The sequence below is a fragment of the Aethalodelphis obliquidens genome, unplaced genomic scaffold (assembly GCF_003676395.1).
Source record: "Aethalodelphis obliquidens isolate GAN/ISIS:26980383/991018 unplaced genomic scaffold, ASM367639v1 scaffold49, whole genome shotgun sequence".
In the NCBI taxonomy this organism is placed as follows: domain Eukaryota; kingdom Metazoa; phylum Chordata; class Mammalia; order Artiodactyla; family Delphinidae; genus Aethalodelphis; species Aethalodelphis obliquidens.
Window position 1 is genome coordinate 72421 of NW_020837993.1, and position 15395 is coordinate 87815.

At 50.5% G+C, this 15395-nt stretch overlaps 1 protein-coding gene across 1 annotated transcript; it reads right to left on the bottom strand.

Annotated features, from left to right (window-relative positions):
* Positions 1–2455: 2455 nt before the first annotated feature.
* On the bottom strand, positions 2456–13843 carry AEN (apoptosis enhancing nuclease). Its single transcript, XM_027083103.1, has 4 exons — positions 13756–13843; positions 8090–8666; positions 5531–5731; positions 2456–4567 (listed from the first exon to the last, which is right to left on the bottom strand). Exons 2-4 carry the CDS (start codon positions 8600–8602, stop codon positions 4331–4333), a joined length of 951 nt encoding a protein of 316 aa, XP_026938904.1. The 5' UTR covers positions 8603–8666; positions 13756–13843; the 3' UTR covers positions 2456–4330.
* Between the last annotated feature and the right edge of the window lie 1552 nt (positions 13844–15395).

Sequence of the window (15395 nt, forward strand, 5' to 3'; positions counted from 1 at the left end):
GCATTTGCTGTGCCAGTCTGGAAAGCTCTTCCTCCAGGTTATCTATCCAGTTTTCTCCCTTTCCCTCAGGTCTCCCACCAAGGCCTTTCTTGGCCTCTATTTAAATCTACACCCTCATCCCCTTCCCAGGTTTCTTCTATAAGAATTGATGCCATCTGAGATACCACATATTGGACTTGTTCACTTACTGTTCCCCCTCCCACTTGCACCTGGAACCCTGCCTGGATCACACTGAATTTTTTCAAATGTATTGTGCGCTCTGAGGTTGGACACAAACATTGGCGAGTAACAGCCTAGGAGAGGAATCCCTGACCCCAGCCAGGGGGATGGGATGGGGATTTCCTAGTGGGGATGCTTCCCAGGTTTAACTGGTGTCACTCATTGGCCAGACCAATCCACAAATTTCCTTGGGTAAGGGGGAAAGTGAGTCATTCAGGGCAAACCTCTCAGCCTTACAAGACACGCATCCTGCCAGTTGGCCCACCTGCAGTGCCTGTAGCAGGTTAAAGGCTGCCACTGTATGGCCTTCTCTGAACCCCCAGCATAGGACACAGGCCGAGTGGATGAATCATAACGGTGGGTCAGATACCTCTCCCTACAGGCAACCTGCCCTTTGAAATCCAGCTCAACTGTCTCCAACCTCAGCTGGTCACGTACCCCTAAAATGTGTATGTGAATTTCTAAATTATATACCACAGATGGAAACACCTCAGTCAAATATCGGCAATTTAATGTGGTTCAACTTAAAACATGTCAAACTGTGCTATGGAATACTGTTTTGTTTTGTTTTGTTTTGTTTTTGTGGCTGTGTCGGGTCTTAGTTGCAGCACACGGGATCTTAGATGAGGTGTGCGGGCTCAGTAGTGGCAGCGCGTGGGCTTAGTTGCCCTGCAGCATGTGGGATCTTAGTTCCCCAACCAGGGATTGAACCCGTGTCCCCTGCATTGGAAGGAGGATTCTTAACCACTGGACCACCAGGGAAGTCCCTGGGATACATTTTTTTTTTTTTTTTTTTTTGCGATACGCGGGCCTCTCACTGTTGTGGCCTCTCCCGTCGCGGAGCACAGGCTCCGGACGCACAGGCTCAGCGGCCATGGCTCACGGGCCCAGCCGCTCCGCAGCACGCGGGATCCTCCTGGACCGGGGCACGAACCCGTGTCCCCTGCATCGGCAGGCGGACTCTCAACCACTGAGCCACCAGGGAAGCCCTGGGATACATTTTTTAAAACATAAAAAAGAATGTGTTAAAAATAAACTATATACCAATAAATATGTGAAAAAAGATACTCAACATTACTAATCATCAGGGAAATGCAAATCAAAACCACAACGAGGTATATCACCTCACACCTGTCAGGATGACTATTATCAAAAAGACCACAAATAACAAGTGTCGGTGAGGATATGGAGAAATTAGAACCTTTGTGCACTGTTGGTGGGAATGTAAAATGGTGCAGCCACTGTGTAAAACAGTATAGAGATTCCTCAAAAAAATGAAACACAGGGAATTCCCTGGCAGTCCAGTGGTTAGGACTTGAGCTTTCACTATTGTGGGCCGGAGTTCAATCCCTGGTCGGGGGAAACTAAGATCCTGCAAGCCACGGTGCGGCCAAAAATAAATAAATAAACAAACACAATTACCATGGTCCAGCAATCCCACTTCTGGATGTATACCCAAAAGAATTGAAAGCAGGGTCCTGGAGAGACATAGCAGCATTACTCACAATAACCAAGAGGGAGAAGTAACCCAAATGTCTGTTGATGTATGGATGGATGAATGAACAAAAGGTGTCATATACATACAAATGAATTATTATTTAGCCTTAAAATGGAAGGAAATTCTGACACATACTACAACCTCGGGGACAAACTCTGAGGACATTATGTTAAGTGAAATAAGCCAGACACAAAAAGGCAAATACTGTAGGATTCCACTTACATGAGGTACCTAATCAAATTCATAAAAACAGAAAGAACGGTAGTTGCCGTTGGAAGAAGGAGGGAATGAGGAGCTATTGTTTAATGAGTATAGAGTTTCAGTTTTGCAAAATAATACAGTTCTGGAGGCAGGTTGTACAACATTGTGAATATATTTAACACTAACTCTACCCTTAAAAATGGCTAAGATGGTAAATTTTATATTGTGTATTTTATATTTAAAACTAAAAAAAGTTTTTAAAAATAAAAAAAGTGAGTATGTACCTTCAAAGAGAAAGAAGTTTAATAAACTTGTGCTCTATACTAGGGCAGTTATAAGATTTTCAAAAATAAACTATAGTGGGAAGCAGCCACATAGCACAGGGAGATCAGCTCCGTGCTTTGTGACCACCTAGAGGGGTGGGATAGGGAGGGTGGCAGGGAGACGCAAGAGGAAGGAGATATGGGGATATATGTATATGTGTAGCTGATTCACTTTGTTATAAAGCAGAAACTAACACACCATTGTAAAGCAATTATACTCCAATAAAGATGTTAAAAAAAATAAAGGAAAAAAATAATAAACTATAAATTCTGTAGTATTTTCTTGCTACATCCCAAAGCATCATCTTGAAAGCCGCCCACCTCAAAGGTCAAAGCAGCCAGCAAGACTCAGCGCCCCAGCATCACCACCATCCCTCCCCCAAGCCACCCTCCCACCCTAGCTGAAGAATTCAAAGAAAAGGCCACTTCACCCACTTTCTAATTGAGTTTTTTTCCAGGTTTTACAACAAAGCTGATTTTAAACCCAGTACATCTCCCCACTGCTAGCAGTTCCATCCTTCCTCAACCCACAGACCAAAGAACCAAAGCTACTTCTCAACTGTGAGTGTGGCGTCAGCTACAGATGTTTAAGGAACCTAGAACAAAGTCCTGGAGCCAGGCGAGGCGTGGTCAGTGACTCAGCCAGCTCCCAGAGCAATCTGCGGCCCTGCTTTTGCAGTTGCGTGGTTTCAGTGTCTCTCCCTTCCTGGCCCTGCTGCTTTGCTCAGACTGACGTGAAATCCAAGCATCACGGGGAACGGTGAGAGCCCGGAACCTCTGAGTTGTCCTCAGCAGCCTGTGCCCCACCTGCTGGAACAGCCACGAGGACAGTCCTGTCTGGGTCAAAGCCACTCAACCTGAGGGCGTGTTCAGGTGTTACCCGGAAAGCCCAACACTGATCCTTAAAGAAAACACAGCCGGTCCAGCTTACTAGGCGCCAGGCACTGGGCCAAGCACTCAGCACTTCATCCTCCTAACAACCTGTGAGGTAGGTGGTGTTATTATCCCCATTTTACAGATGAGGGAACAGACTCAAGAGTGAAGTCACACACTTGCCTGAGTCTCAAAGCTATTGAGTAGTGAACAAAGATGGGGCTCAAAGGTTCTGTGTGACCTGAGCTCCGGGTTACCCCAATACCCCCAAACTGCCCCTTAGGAAACAAGGAAAGAGGGGTAGGGGATGAATCCTGACACAGAACATTTTTAGAAATCTGGAGAAAACCCAACCACCAGTGATTGGGGACACCCACCCGAGTGCAACAGCTGCACAGCTGTCAATGCCTGGCCCGGCCCCAGTGGACCCGCCCTCTGCTCCCCTACAGACCCGTGGCCTTGCTCTCAATAAATAAAGATCCCTGTGGGCAATTCTGCACAGGGGTCCCAGAATTCAAACCGCTGTCTTGTTTCTCAGACTTTTGCTTAAGAGAGCCTAGCGCTGGGTGGGCAGGAGGAATGCCTGACTTGGGTCAAAATACATATGCGAGTCTCCACCCAAAGCTCATCTGCCTTCCCTCCTCCCAGAATAGTGCCTGGTGAGTTCTGGTGGCGAGCAAGTGAAGACCCAGCTCCCCACGAGCTGAGGTCTCTGCTATTCCATTGTAGCCTGGCAGCTCCTACGATGGCTACAGCCAGGCTTCCAGTTCTGAGAGAAAGGGACAAAATGACCCTTGAGTGGCCTTAACTCTGTAGCTTCAGGGCGTAGTTATTCTCCTGAAAATGACTGTGGAGGAAGAGGTAGATGGTGACAACAGGAAGAGAGCTTTACCCCAGGTCACTGGGGCGAGACAAGGGAATTCTTGAATAGGGACACCCACCCCACCCACCCCCAAGGAGGGAGAGATCATCCCTTTAGAGAGCACAGCCTGGGGGTGGGGAGTCTGCCGGCGCATCCCCTACTACTGCTAGGCTCAAGCAGCTATAGCCCACCTGCCATTTTCATGGTGCCTATAAAGTGCCATCAGCAAAACCACAGAATCGGGGACTGTGCTGTGGGCAGATGGTCCCAACACTTTAGGCCCTGGGGGACACTGGTGGCATCCGGCCCCAGCCACTCTCCTGGTCCCCGCTCTCCAGTGGAGCTTCCCCTCCCTCACTCCGTTCTGCCCGGTGCCTCTCCTGTTCCTCTGCTGGTGCCCTGGGCCAGGTCCTCCGGCCAGTACTGGTCCTCCATATACTGCTCCATGTCTGTGCTGCTGTCGGGCTCTCTGTCCTCAGGGTGGGGTTGGAGGCTGCTGGCCTCCTGCTGTTCCCACTTCACCTCCACCAGCCGGTAGAGCTCCATGGCCGTCACGGCGTCTTCCACCGATGAGTGCCCGTGCTGGCCCACCTGCGGACGAGAGCCCACGCATCACTGCCTGCAGTCCTGGTGGGAGCCCAGCGGCCCGGGCTGGGTCCTGGCCCAGAGATGCATACTCTCAGAATGCGGGTGTACAGCCTGGTACAGCGAGAAGGGCATGGGTCCTAGTCACACAGACAAGCGCTAGAATCCCAGCTGTACCACAAGCCTAGCTTCTTGAAGCCTGTTTCCTCAAATAGAAAACCCGGTTAAAAATCCCGGCTTCAGGGCTTCCCTGGTGGCACAGTGGTTAAGAATCCGCCTGCTAACACAGGGAACACGGGTTCAAGCCCTGGTCAGGGAAGATTCCCACATGCCGCGGAGCAACTAAGCCCGTGCGCCACAACTACTGAGCCTGAGCTCTAGATCCCGCGAGCCACAACTACTGAGCCTGTGTGCCACAACTACTGAAGCCTGTGTGCCTAGAGCCTGTGCTCCACAAGAGAAGCCACCGCGATGAGAAGCCCGCGCACCGCAACGAAGAGTAGCCCCTGCTCTCTGCAGCTAGAGAAAGCCTGCGCCCAGCAACGAAGACTCAATGCAGCCTAAAATAAATAAATAAAATAAGTAAATTTATTTAAAAAAAAAAAATCCCTGCTTCAAAGCCTTGAGGAGCAGATGGAATTATGAATGTGAAGCACAGCAGGAGCAAGAGTGATCAGCTGCCCCTGACCGAAGGCTGCAGGAGATGGGGTTCTACATGCAAGCGTGGGGACAGAGCCAGGAACTAGGTGGGAGACAGATCTGAAAGACAGCAGCCCGGAGGGTGTGGCTGGCTGTCACAAAGCACTGGGGAAGGAGGGCGACAGAGAGAAAAAACCCAGGGCTGTGTGGACATGCGGGAGCCCCAGGACTGGGACTGGCAGGCTAGAGGCACAGCCCATGGCCTGTCCGTGGCCAGGCCAGCATGGAGGCCAGGCCCTCTCACTCCCCCAGCCCCCCTGCACCACGCACCTGGATTTTCTTGTGCAGCAGCTGCAGGGCCAGGTCCTTAAGAGAGACGCGGGTCCGGGCGTGGAGGCTGGGCTGGCTGAGGAGGCTGGGGACATAAGTGGTGTCCCGGGTCTGGCCCCGAGGGTGGATGTACTTGAGGGCCTGGAAGTCATTGTGCAGGGCGTGCCCCACCAACACCTTGCCCTTCAGGAGCTTGAGGATCTGTGAACAGAGGAGGAGTCGGGAAGGCCCCACTGTCAGGCGGGGACCCCTCTGGAGTGAGGCAGCGCAGAGAGGCGACCACGGGCTCCACTGTCAACCAAGTTGCCCCGAGCTTGAATCCAGACCCTCTACTCACTACTTGCTATAATCAGGGGGCCGTTTAAGCTTCCTGCACATCTGCAAAACAGGAAAGCTGGCAACGGCATTGGTGGGGTGGTAGTGAGCAGTAAGGGGCTCTTGGATGGGTAAGTGACCCCATACAAGCACTCTTTCCTGCCAGCACAGGCTCTTCTCTCTCAGCCCGGAAGACCTCGCCAGCCCCCCGGCACCCCCCACCCCCACCAACTCCTCTCATGGCAGGTCTCAGCTTACACATCAGCAGGCCTCCCCCAACGCCATCAGGACCCCCGCTGTTCTCTCCTTCGGGGGATTCACCACATTTTCTAAGCACACATTCAGCTCCGCGTGGCCTGTCCAGCTGCCCCCCACTGTGAGCTCATGGTAACACGCAGGAACCATGTCTGCCTGGACTAGTGATGCTCTGTGCCAGCTCAGCACACAGGAGGGTGTCAGGGTGAAGTCCCAGAACTGTGCCAGGCACTGGAGACGTATCACCAATGGCAGCTTTTACAGCATTAATGGAACGGTCCTTATCTTCAGGATTCTATCCCTTTGCCCCTCTGCTGTACAGGACTCCCACTTCTCACCCTCAAAACATGCTCTCTGGCTCAGCTCTCACCAGCTACACAATGCGTGCTTCTCTTTCCTGCCTCCCGCCGTCCTCAGGCCCTAGGGAGGCCATGTCCGGGGCCATGGACATCTCCTTATCACCCGCCACCAGCCTCCCACAGCTGCCTCTGCTGGTGACGCATGGTTTATCGCTAAACTCAGCCTTCACGGCATATGGATAAGGTGCATTTAGACTTTAGTGGTAGGGACGGGCCACCCCACTCTAGTCACCACCCCCCCATAACACACACACACACACACACACACACACCCCCCAACACAAGCCACGTGGTGGGAAGGCACCCAGCACGCTCCACACTGGCTCCAAGTCCAGGCAGATCCAATGTGGTCCAGCTCTTGGCAGGCTGAGGGAAGCAACAGGGAGCTGGAGGGTTCACCACCTACCTCCCTTCCTGCTGCTTCTATTCCTGATCAACCTGCTTGATTAATAACCTTTTGAAAGAAATCCTTAGCGTCTATCTTATGTGAAAAAGGAAGACACAAGATGACTTATATTAGTATTTCCTAAATGCACCTCATCCCAAGAATAAACCAGAAATGTTAAGTAGTTCTGCTACAACGCTTGGTTTGAAAATGAAAAATGTTCCAACACGGTTGATATATTAGGATGTGACTTGAGAATAATGCAAATTTCGCCCTTGAGAAACAGAAGGACGAAAGTGAATGCAGAAACCTCACCTAGCTGAGCAGAGCCACTGGGGAATCCAGAAAGCACCCACGCCTTGCAAGTCTACCAGCCAGCACAGTTTACCAGCGTGCTGCCCGCACCTGGCTTCCCACTTCCTGACTTCAGGTAATTCTCTCAACCCCTCCCACAGTGAGAGCCGCCACCCCCCTGACACCCACTTCCCCGAGCGCCCCAGGTCTTTCAAGGCAGAGTGCTGTACTTACGCATTTCTCAACCACTCAACCTGTGCAAAACTGTGCTCCCACTGTTATTAGGTTTCTATCTTTTTATTTTTGGGGTGTCATTAATGAAGTTTTTTGGGTATTGTGTCCCTAACCCCTTTTCCCCATCAGCTCTGGGGTTTTTATCGTGCAAGTTTACACAGCATGACAGTTTTTAGGAACACACACATCAGAGCCCTCCCAAGGCCTAGAGACCTGCAGGATCAGAATCTCTATGGAGGGATCCGAGGACAAGGATTCAAGATCATTAATAAGGATTAAGGTGTTTCCTATGCTCGAGGACGTTTAGGAATTCCTGGCATGTCAGTGTGGTCCCAACACTAATTTTTTTCAAAGCAATGAAAAACTAACATTAAAAAAATACCAAAACATTTAACACCTGAAGGTGACAGCACTGTGGGCCTTACAAATTTTAGGCAGACACATAGTGCTTTCATAACAGAAAAGAAGCTGTTTCGCATCTTACAGCTGGCGCGGCCTCTCCATAAACACTATCACGTGGGACACCCCAGCACCCCTTCCACGCAGGTAGGGAAGGATTTCTATTCACCCTTTTCTATGGAGAGGAAACCCACTGTTTGGAGAAGTTAAGTAACTTCCCAATGGTCTCTCGCTTCTAGTGGCTAAGTGTTGACTCAGGCCCGGGGCTGCTCTTCCCAGCCCATCACACTGCCCCCAAGCCCCCAGCCCTGCCCTCACCTCTTTCTGGGCCACCTGGAAGGGGATGGCCTTGCGCATGTGCTGCCTGGTGATGCCGCTCCAGCGAGTGCGGTAGTCCACGATGGGCATCTCAGGCTGGATGTACTTGTCGTAGAGGACCTCGCCGTGGTAACTCACCACGGAGCAGCGGGCCAGCTCACTCACCCGCCCTCGCGGTCCCGTGCCCACCATCTCACAGTCGATAGCCACGCACTTGCTGGGCAAGGGCCCAGCAGATTCTCTGGGGGTGGGCTTTCTGCTGCCTTGGGCACCTCCAGATTCAGCCCTTGGACGCTGCCTCACACTGCTGGCGGCTTCGGTGCCTGGGGAGGATCCTGGCTCCAGGGGTGTGGTCCGCAACCCATACTCCTGCAGCAAGGCCTTCCGGGCCATAAACCGCTGGTGCTGTCGGCTCTTCCTCTTGTGTTTCCTCCGAAGCACATCCTTGGCATTCAGGCTGGCCAGGGAAGGGCACAGGCACTGGGCAGACTCAGAAGCTTCCCGGGCCACCATCCCAATCAGCTCACCACTCAGGGCAAGGGAGGTCTGGGAGGTAATCTGCCTACAGGGTAGCAGCCTGGGGAGAGAACACATAGGGCAGAGGGGCTGGGTGAGGAGTGTCCCAGGCCAGCCCTGCCCCTCCATCTCTCTTCCTCCCTCCCTGCAGTGCTCTACTGCCAGGCCGCCCCAGAGCCCTACACTTTGTCTCAGCATCCCAGGTGGAGTCAAGGACCTATGTTAATAGTAATTACACTCATACAATCGATACCACCTGCAAAACCACTGTTTTAAGTACTTTACATGGAATCACTCAATCTTCCCAACAACTTGAACAAAGCATTATTATCCTCATATTACAGGTACAAAAACTGAGGCATAGAGGTTAAGTAACTTGCCCGATTAATACATAGACAAAGGCTGATGTGAACCCAGAATCCATGCTCTCAACCTCCAAGCCATAGCTTACCTCCAATACCATTAGCATCAAAACATTTTAGAGGTATGGCTATGAGAAAATAAAGGTTACAGAAATGGCATATATATGATATCCTATTTAAAACAAAAACAAAAACCTTATGAAATGTGAACGCAAGACCCACAGCAAAACCTGGAGAAAATATTTCACAGGAAGGCCACAATAGTTGTATTTTATTGGTATGGGTTAACTAAAATGATGTAATCTATTAAATGCCTTTCTTCTAATTCACTCATCACAACACTGTCTACAAACATTTAAATACAGTTGGACATGTAGTTTAATCACTGAAGCCTACAGGCACTGGTGTGCTGGTTAACCAGCTCAACTCTAAAAGAGAAACAGAAAAAGCCCTGACCTATAGTGCTGCAGATTCCTGTGGTACCTCCCACAAGCTCTCCATCCCTGAACGCTGGGTTGTAAAGAAATGCTGTCACACACCGCTGCCACAGGAAATATTTGTTGTTCACATGGGTTTGCAAATCCCATGCAATAAGTCCGGCATCTTCCCAACAGTGAAGGATGTAGCCTGGAAAACCTCATCTTGTTTGCTGTACTAAGTCAGCCAGTATGTTTTGAACACACCAGAAAACCAGCGCTTTGAAATAGACAGAGCAGGGTAACTCAGCTCTGTATAAGTTACCTAACTATTGAACTTCAGGTTCTTTGCGTGTAAAATGGCCCTACTACCCTTCCCTTGTGAAGAGAAAAAGGCACAATCCATGTGTGCTAGGATCTGCATATATTTTTTAAAATTATGCTTTATTTTTTTTTAATTCTATTGAAGTATAGTTTATTTACAATGTTGTTAATTTCTGCTGTACAGCAAAGGGACTCAGCTACATGTATATATACATTCTTTTTCAGTCTTTTCCATTATGGTTTATCACAGGAAATTGAATATCGTTCCCTGTGCTATACAGTAGGACCTTGTTGTTTATCCATGCTATACAAAATAGTTTGCATCTACTAATCCCAAACTCCCAATCCTTCCCTCCCCCACCCTATTATTAAGAATACTAATTATTAGTCATTTGGTTCATTAATCTGTCTTTAGTCAAGACTATATACCTTGATGTAGCCTTTAAAATCTTTATAGGTGACCAATTTTAGTTGCATCTGTATTCATGAAAATGCTATTTCCTAGTACATCTGGATAAAATTTAGCTGCTCATCCTTAACTCCTGAATCAACTATTCTTAATAGGAACAAAGGGATTTTCTGTGGAGTCAGGAGTGTCATGTCCCAAGTTTCCCTTGGTTAGTGTATATTTGAATTGTGGCCAAATCCCCATTAAACTGCATATATTATATGCTCCCTGCATATACATATATATATATTTAAAGGACTTTATCTTTTTATTGTTTGCCTTTTATTTATTTATTTATTTTGGCTGAGCGGCATGTGGGATCTCAGTTCCCCAACCAGGGATCGAACCCGTACACCCCGCATTGGAAGCACGGAATCTTAACCACTGGACTGCCAGGGAAGTCCCTTTTGCCTTTTTAATAATTTGCTTTTTTATTTTATTTTATTTATTTATTCATTCATTCATTCACTCATTTTTGGTCATGTGGCTTACAGGACCTTAGTTCCCCAACCAGGGATTGAATCCGGGCCATCCATCCATCCATCCATCCATTCATTCATTTATGGCCACCTGGCTTGCAGGATCTTCGTTCCCCAACCAGGGATTGAACCCAGGCCACAGCAGTGGAAGCGCCGAGTCCTAACCACTGGACCACAGGGGAATTCCCTCCTGGCATGTATTATATGCTCCCTTTCCCCCAGAGGTGAAGACCCCTGCTCATGGTTGGTAACCAGTTCTTCCCAGGCCAGAGCTGCCTCAGCCTGGACTCCCAACCCACAGGCCTTCCTCCTGCCTCCCTTCCCACTCACATCCCCCCTACCCTTTCTACATCCTCCAGGAAGCCCTTCTGGAACAATCCTCCAGGTTGCACAGGCTAATGTCACACTGAGGCCTCTGGGTTCCCAATTGTGGCAAGAGCTGGGCAGAGAGTTACAAAGAAAGATCCTGGACTCCAAGAGTTGAGTCTCACTGCAGAGACAGAAACAGAGCAGAAGGCATGTGAAGGGCTGCGTGAGAAGTGCCAGGGAAGCAGGACAGGCTGAAGAGGTTAAGTCTGCATGAACGTGGAACAGTAGCCCTCCAGGTAGAAGTGAGAGGAATCAGTGGACATGTTAGGGGCAAAGGCCTGAAAAAAGTACCCCAGGGCTGAGGAGGAGGGGCCCACCTTCAGCCTGATGCCATTTGGGCGTAAGGCACAAGGTAGGCCTGGCTGGAGGAACTGCCCCTGTTCGCTTTTTACCACTCCACCTTCTGCCTGCACTCTGGGAAGCCCATCACACTCTGGTGGCTTTTCCTACCCCAAGGTGGTGTCCCTATACTGGTCTCGGCGGGTCAAGCGAGGGAGCCCCAAAGGCACCTAGGGAGGTCACTGAAACATGGCACAATAGCCCTGACCCCGGACAATTACAGTCTAACTGGGGAGCAAAGAAGTTCACCCCTCTCTGCTCTGGCAGCACAATCAGAGAATTTACTGCACTCTTCAAAGTCAACAGTTACATACAGCCTACCTCAGAGCACTATGAAGGCAGGTAGAGAGCTTTGTTTGTCTCTGTCCCTTCCCCTACAGCCAGCCCGGAACCTGGCATGGAGCGGATCCTCTCCAGAAGCTGACACCAGGCCTGCTATCTGCCAGACTGTGGGGACTACAGTGCTGGAAGTGACCACATCCTCAGGGAACTCTGGTTTGGTCGGAAGAGAGATAGTCAGGAACTTACAAGAGTGTGCTCAGGATGGGAGCAATGGACAAAGGACCCATGCCTGAGTCACCAGGCCAGGTATTTAAAAAGCAGAAGCGCTAGGTTAGAAAAGCCCTGGCAGTGGAGGGGACACTTTGAAGGGTTTCAGAAAGGTCTACCAGGGAGCCCAGGTAGGGAAGGGCATCCAGACAGAAAAAAACAGAGACACAAAGTCCAGGAGGCAAAGCACATCCATTGTGGGAAAGCAAGGAGTTTGGTGCAGCAATTGGAAAGCAAGGAGGTAAGGGGAGAGGAGACGGGTGCAGTGTGGACAGTGAGAAAGAACTGTTCCTGGAGAGTGGTGAAAGTTTGGCCTTAATCCAGAGGTGGATGGGAACCTATCTCCCTAGAGTTTTAGCGTGAGGGGGATCACAACTGCCATATAGGAAGAAACCTGGAGAACATACGAATCTGAGCAATAGCAGCAGAGGCTAAGAGAAATAGGAGGGGAGATGAACTGCCATTTGGGGATGCCTGGGCCAGGGGGAGGCACGGTGACCCATCCTGACTTATCCTCCCTCTGCTTGCTTAACCCTTCCCCAAGAAGTCTTCTCCTTTTTAAAAGGGCTCTTAACTGTAATCAACTTCCCCATATTGACAAGTCACATATTAAGGCTGACAAATACAGAACCTCAATTTGTCTCAGCCCAGTAATGGGGAGGCCTTAGACAGAGACCCATTAATAACTGACTTTTGTAGGGGAGGAGGGCCCTTTCCCTTCTCTGAGATGGCTAAGGACCCTACAGGTCAGGAGCTGAGGCCAGGACAAGGGTCGGTGGCCTCCCTAACACTGTTGGCAAGGTTTCAAAGAAGCCAGAAATTAGGATCCCTGAGAAAAAAGGTCTCTGTGGCCCTGGCCCTGTGCTGCAAGAGATGAAAGCAGTTCTCTACATGCCCTGACCTAGCTGACACGTCAGAACCAACAATTAATCATCAAGGGGACACCTTCCTCATCCTGGGCTCCCACATGGAGCTCAGGGAAGCTCAGGAGAAGTTTTGCTCAAATAAAAGTATTTCAGTGAGGCAAACAAATCTCTCTCCAGCCCAGAACCAGCACTTTGAATCAGCAGCCACCAGGCCTTTGGGCAAAGGCCCAAAGGAACCTCGAAGTCAGAATTCCCAGTGGCCTCAGGGCCACCAACCTGCTGGCTGATCAGGAAGGTGGGCAGTTCTAGACCCTGCTCTGGCCCTAAAGAGCTAGATCAACTGGACCAAGGCACTGTCTCCTAACTTAAAACGAGGGTTTATGAAATCCAGCACTGAACTAGGTTAGGGGCTTCCCCAACCTAGTCTGTTTCAAAGGCTGATTTCCAGGCCTACTCCCCACACCTTCGTAACTGCCATTTGGGGAAACGGGGCCTGGAATCTGTATTTCAAAGAGTGCGCGGCCTCACCCCCTTGCCATGATACTAATAATCGCCCTAATTTGAGAAAAGCTGGCTCGATAAGATCCCCTGTGCTACTAAAAAGTTCACAAGACGAGAACAGTCTGAGGAGAGCCCTGCACGATCTCCCCCGGCGCCGGCGTTCCGAGGAGTGACGTGTAGGAGCCCGGCCTCACCCAGGGAAGGACTGAGGCATTGGTCACTCACTGGTCGCGGCGGCCGGGCAGAGGCCCACCAGGCCGAGTCCCATCGCCCAGCGCCGCCCACTCAGGCCCGAGAACCCCGAGCAGGGCGGGATGGGGGCCAGGCGGCGCCCGGGGCCAGGCCTGCACTTTGGGGAGCCCGGGAGCCGGGCCGGCCAGGCCGGGCGTCCCCCGCCACAAGCCGGGGGCGGACACACCGCGCGGGGCCCTGCGGCCGGGGACACGTCGCGCCAGCCTACCCCACCCCGCGATCCCCAGCATGGTCCCCGAAATCACCTGAAAGCCCAGCGAGTCTTCTCACGCCAGCACGTGGCGTCCAGGGAACCTGCAGCTGCAACACGCCCGGGCAAGCCCTGCTCCGGCCGCCAGCCTGTTGGCTTGCTGAACCGCAGCGCCCGCCTAAGTCCTCTTCTGATTGGCCGGGAGCCTGGCTCGCTGCGGGTTGGCGCTTGGGAACGTAAGGGGCGGGGACTCCTAGAGGGGTGTGGTTTGTGCCCAAGGCTGGCCCAGCGCGCGGGAAATTTTCAAGCGGTTGGAGGGGATCGTGGCCTCCTATCGCCCACTTCTGCTCCCAATTTTGTCCAATCCATCCCGCTCCCTGGGTCGGGATGCGGGCTCCTATGAGCTCCATGCCACTAAAGGCAGGCTGACTTACAGAGTACACACCCACATTTGCGGAATAGGAATAACTCCTACCTCCTCGGGTGTCGAGGGGTTTCGGTGAAATAATATACACGATGGCCACTAAAAAAAAGATTTTTAAAAGTCAGGTTTGCTCCTTCGGCGCTACTTTTTCAGTTATCCTTTTGCGATACTTTACTCATAAGTAATAAGTTCCTACTATGGGCTCGGCATTGGGATACACAGAATAAGAACAATCGCTGGGGACTCTAGTTGTTCATGGTTTGGCGCAGTAACAGAGGTTAACAGATAACAGTGCAACGTGAATAATAAAAAACAATAACAATGAGTTTGCATTTATTATGTGAGCATTAACAGAGTGCCAGGCAATACACCCCTTTAATCTGACGAACCCTTTGAGATGTGTACTATTATTTCTGTTTTACGATTAAGGAAATTGACATTTCAAGAAATTAAGGGAAAACAGCGAAGGTCCAAACAAAGACCAACGCAGATTCCTTCTAGCTCCATTGTGCAAGCAGCAGTGGCATCGCAAATGTACTCAGAAGGCCAGGGGTACATGTTCCAAAAATTGGGTATTTCTGACCAGGCTACAGATTTGAGGGAAGCAGGACAAAGGAGAAGGCCACTAGAGGGATAAGGCTTTCTACTCAGATTCCTGAAGGCTTGGGGGAGCTGGAAGGAATTCAAACCAGAGCTGGTTCCAGCAGATTTGCGTTTGGGGAAGCTCACTCTGGCTGCAATAGGAAAGGAATGGACCAGGCCTGGAGGAAGAGACATGGGTGTTGGGGTGATTGTGGACATTCAGGTGGGATAAGATCCTGGTGGCCAGAGTGGTAGAGAGGATAAAGAGCTTGGGACAGATTCCAGAGCTCCTTCGGAGGCAACATTGAGAAGACAGAGAGCAGAAGGAAAGGGGATGCAGAGTAGCTGTTTTCAGACATGGAGACTCTGTCAGAGGCAACTCTCAGGCAAGAAGGATTTTAAGAGAGTCAGTAACCAGATCCTCAACTCCCATGGAACTACACCTGGGAATGGACCTGGAGTCTTTGGAGTCCAGCTTCCATCTCCCTTTTTATAGCCAGCTGTCTCCCACTTTACAAAGGAAAGTCACACACACACATTCTAAATCTTGCTCTGTGGCACTACCCTGGGAAATAAAAGTAGTCTCGGGAAGAAGAAAAATAATGATAGGGGTTGAGTAGGATAATCAAATAGTCAGCTTAGAAACCCCATTAGGGGATTGTAGATAGGGAACTTTAGGAGGCTCTGGG

What these genes read in the sequence shown, in the direction of transcription:
- AEN (XM_027083103.1), bottom strand. Translation starts at nt 8,602, where the DNA reads ATGGTGGCCCGGGAAGCTTCTGAGTCTGCCCAGTGCCTGTGCCCTTCC. An exon ending in TCCAGGTGGCCCAGAAAGAG is followed by an intron (nt 5,732 to 8,089) that starts GTGAGGGCAGGG and finishes CTCTGTTCACAG; the next exon opens with ATCCTCAAGCTCCTGAAGGG. An exon ending in TGCTGCACAAGAAAATCCAG is followed by an intron (nt 4,568 to 5,530) that starts GTGCGTGGTGCA and finishes TCTCGTCCGCAG; the next exon opens with GTGGGCCAGCACGGGCACTC.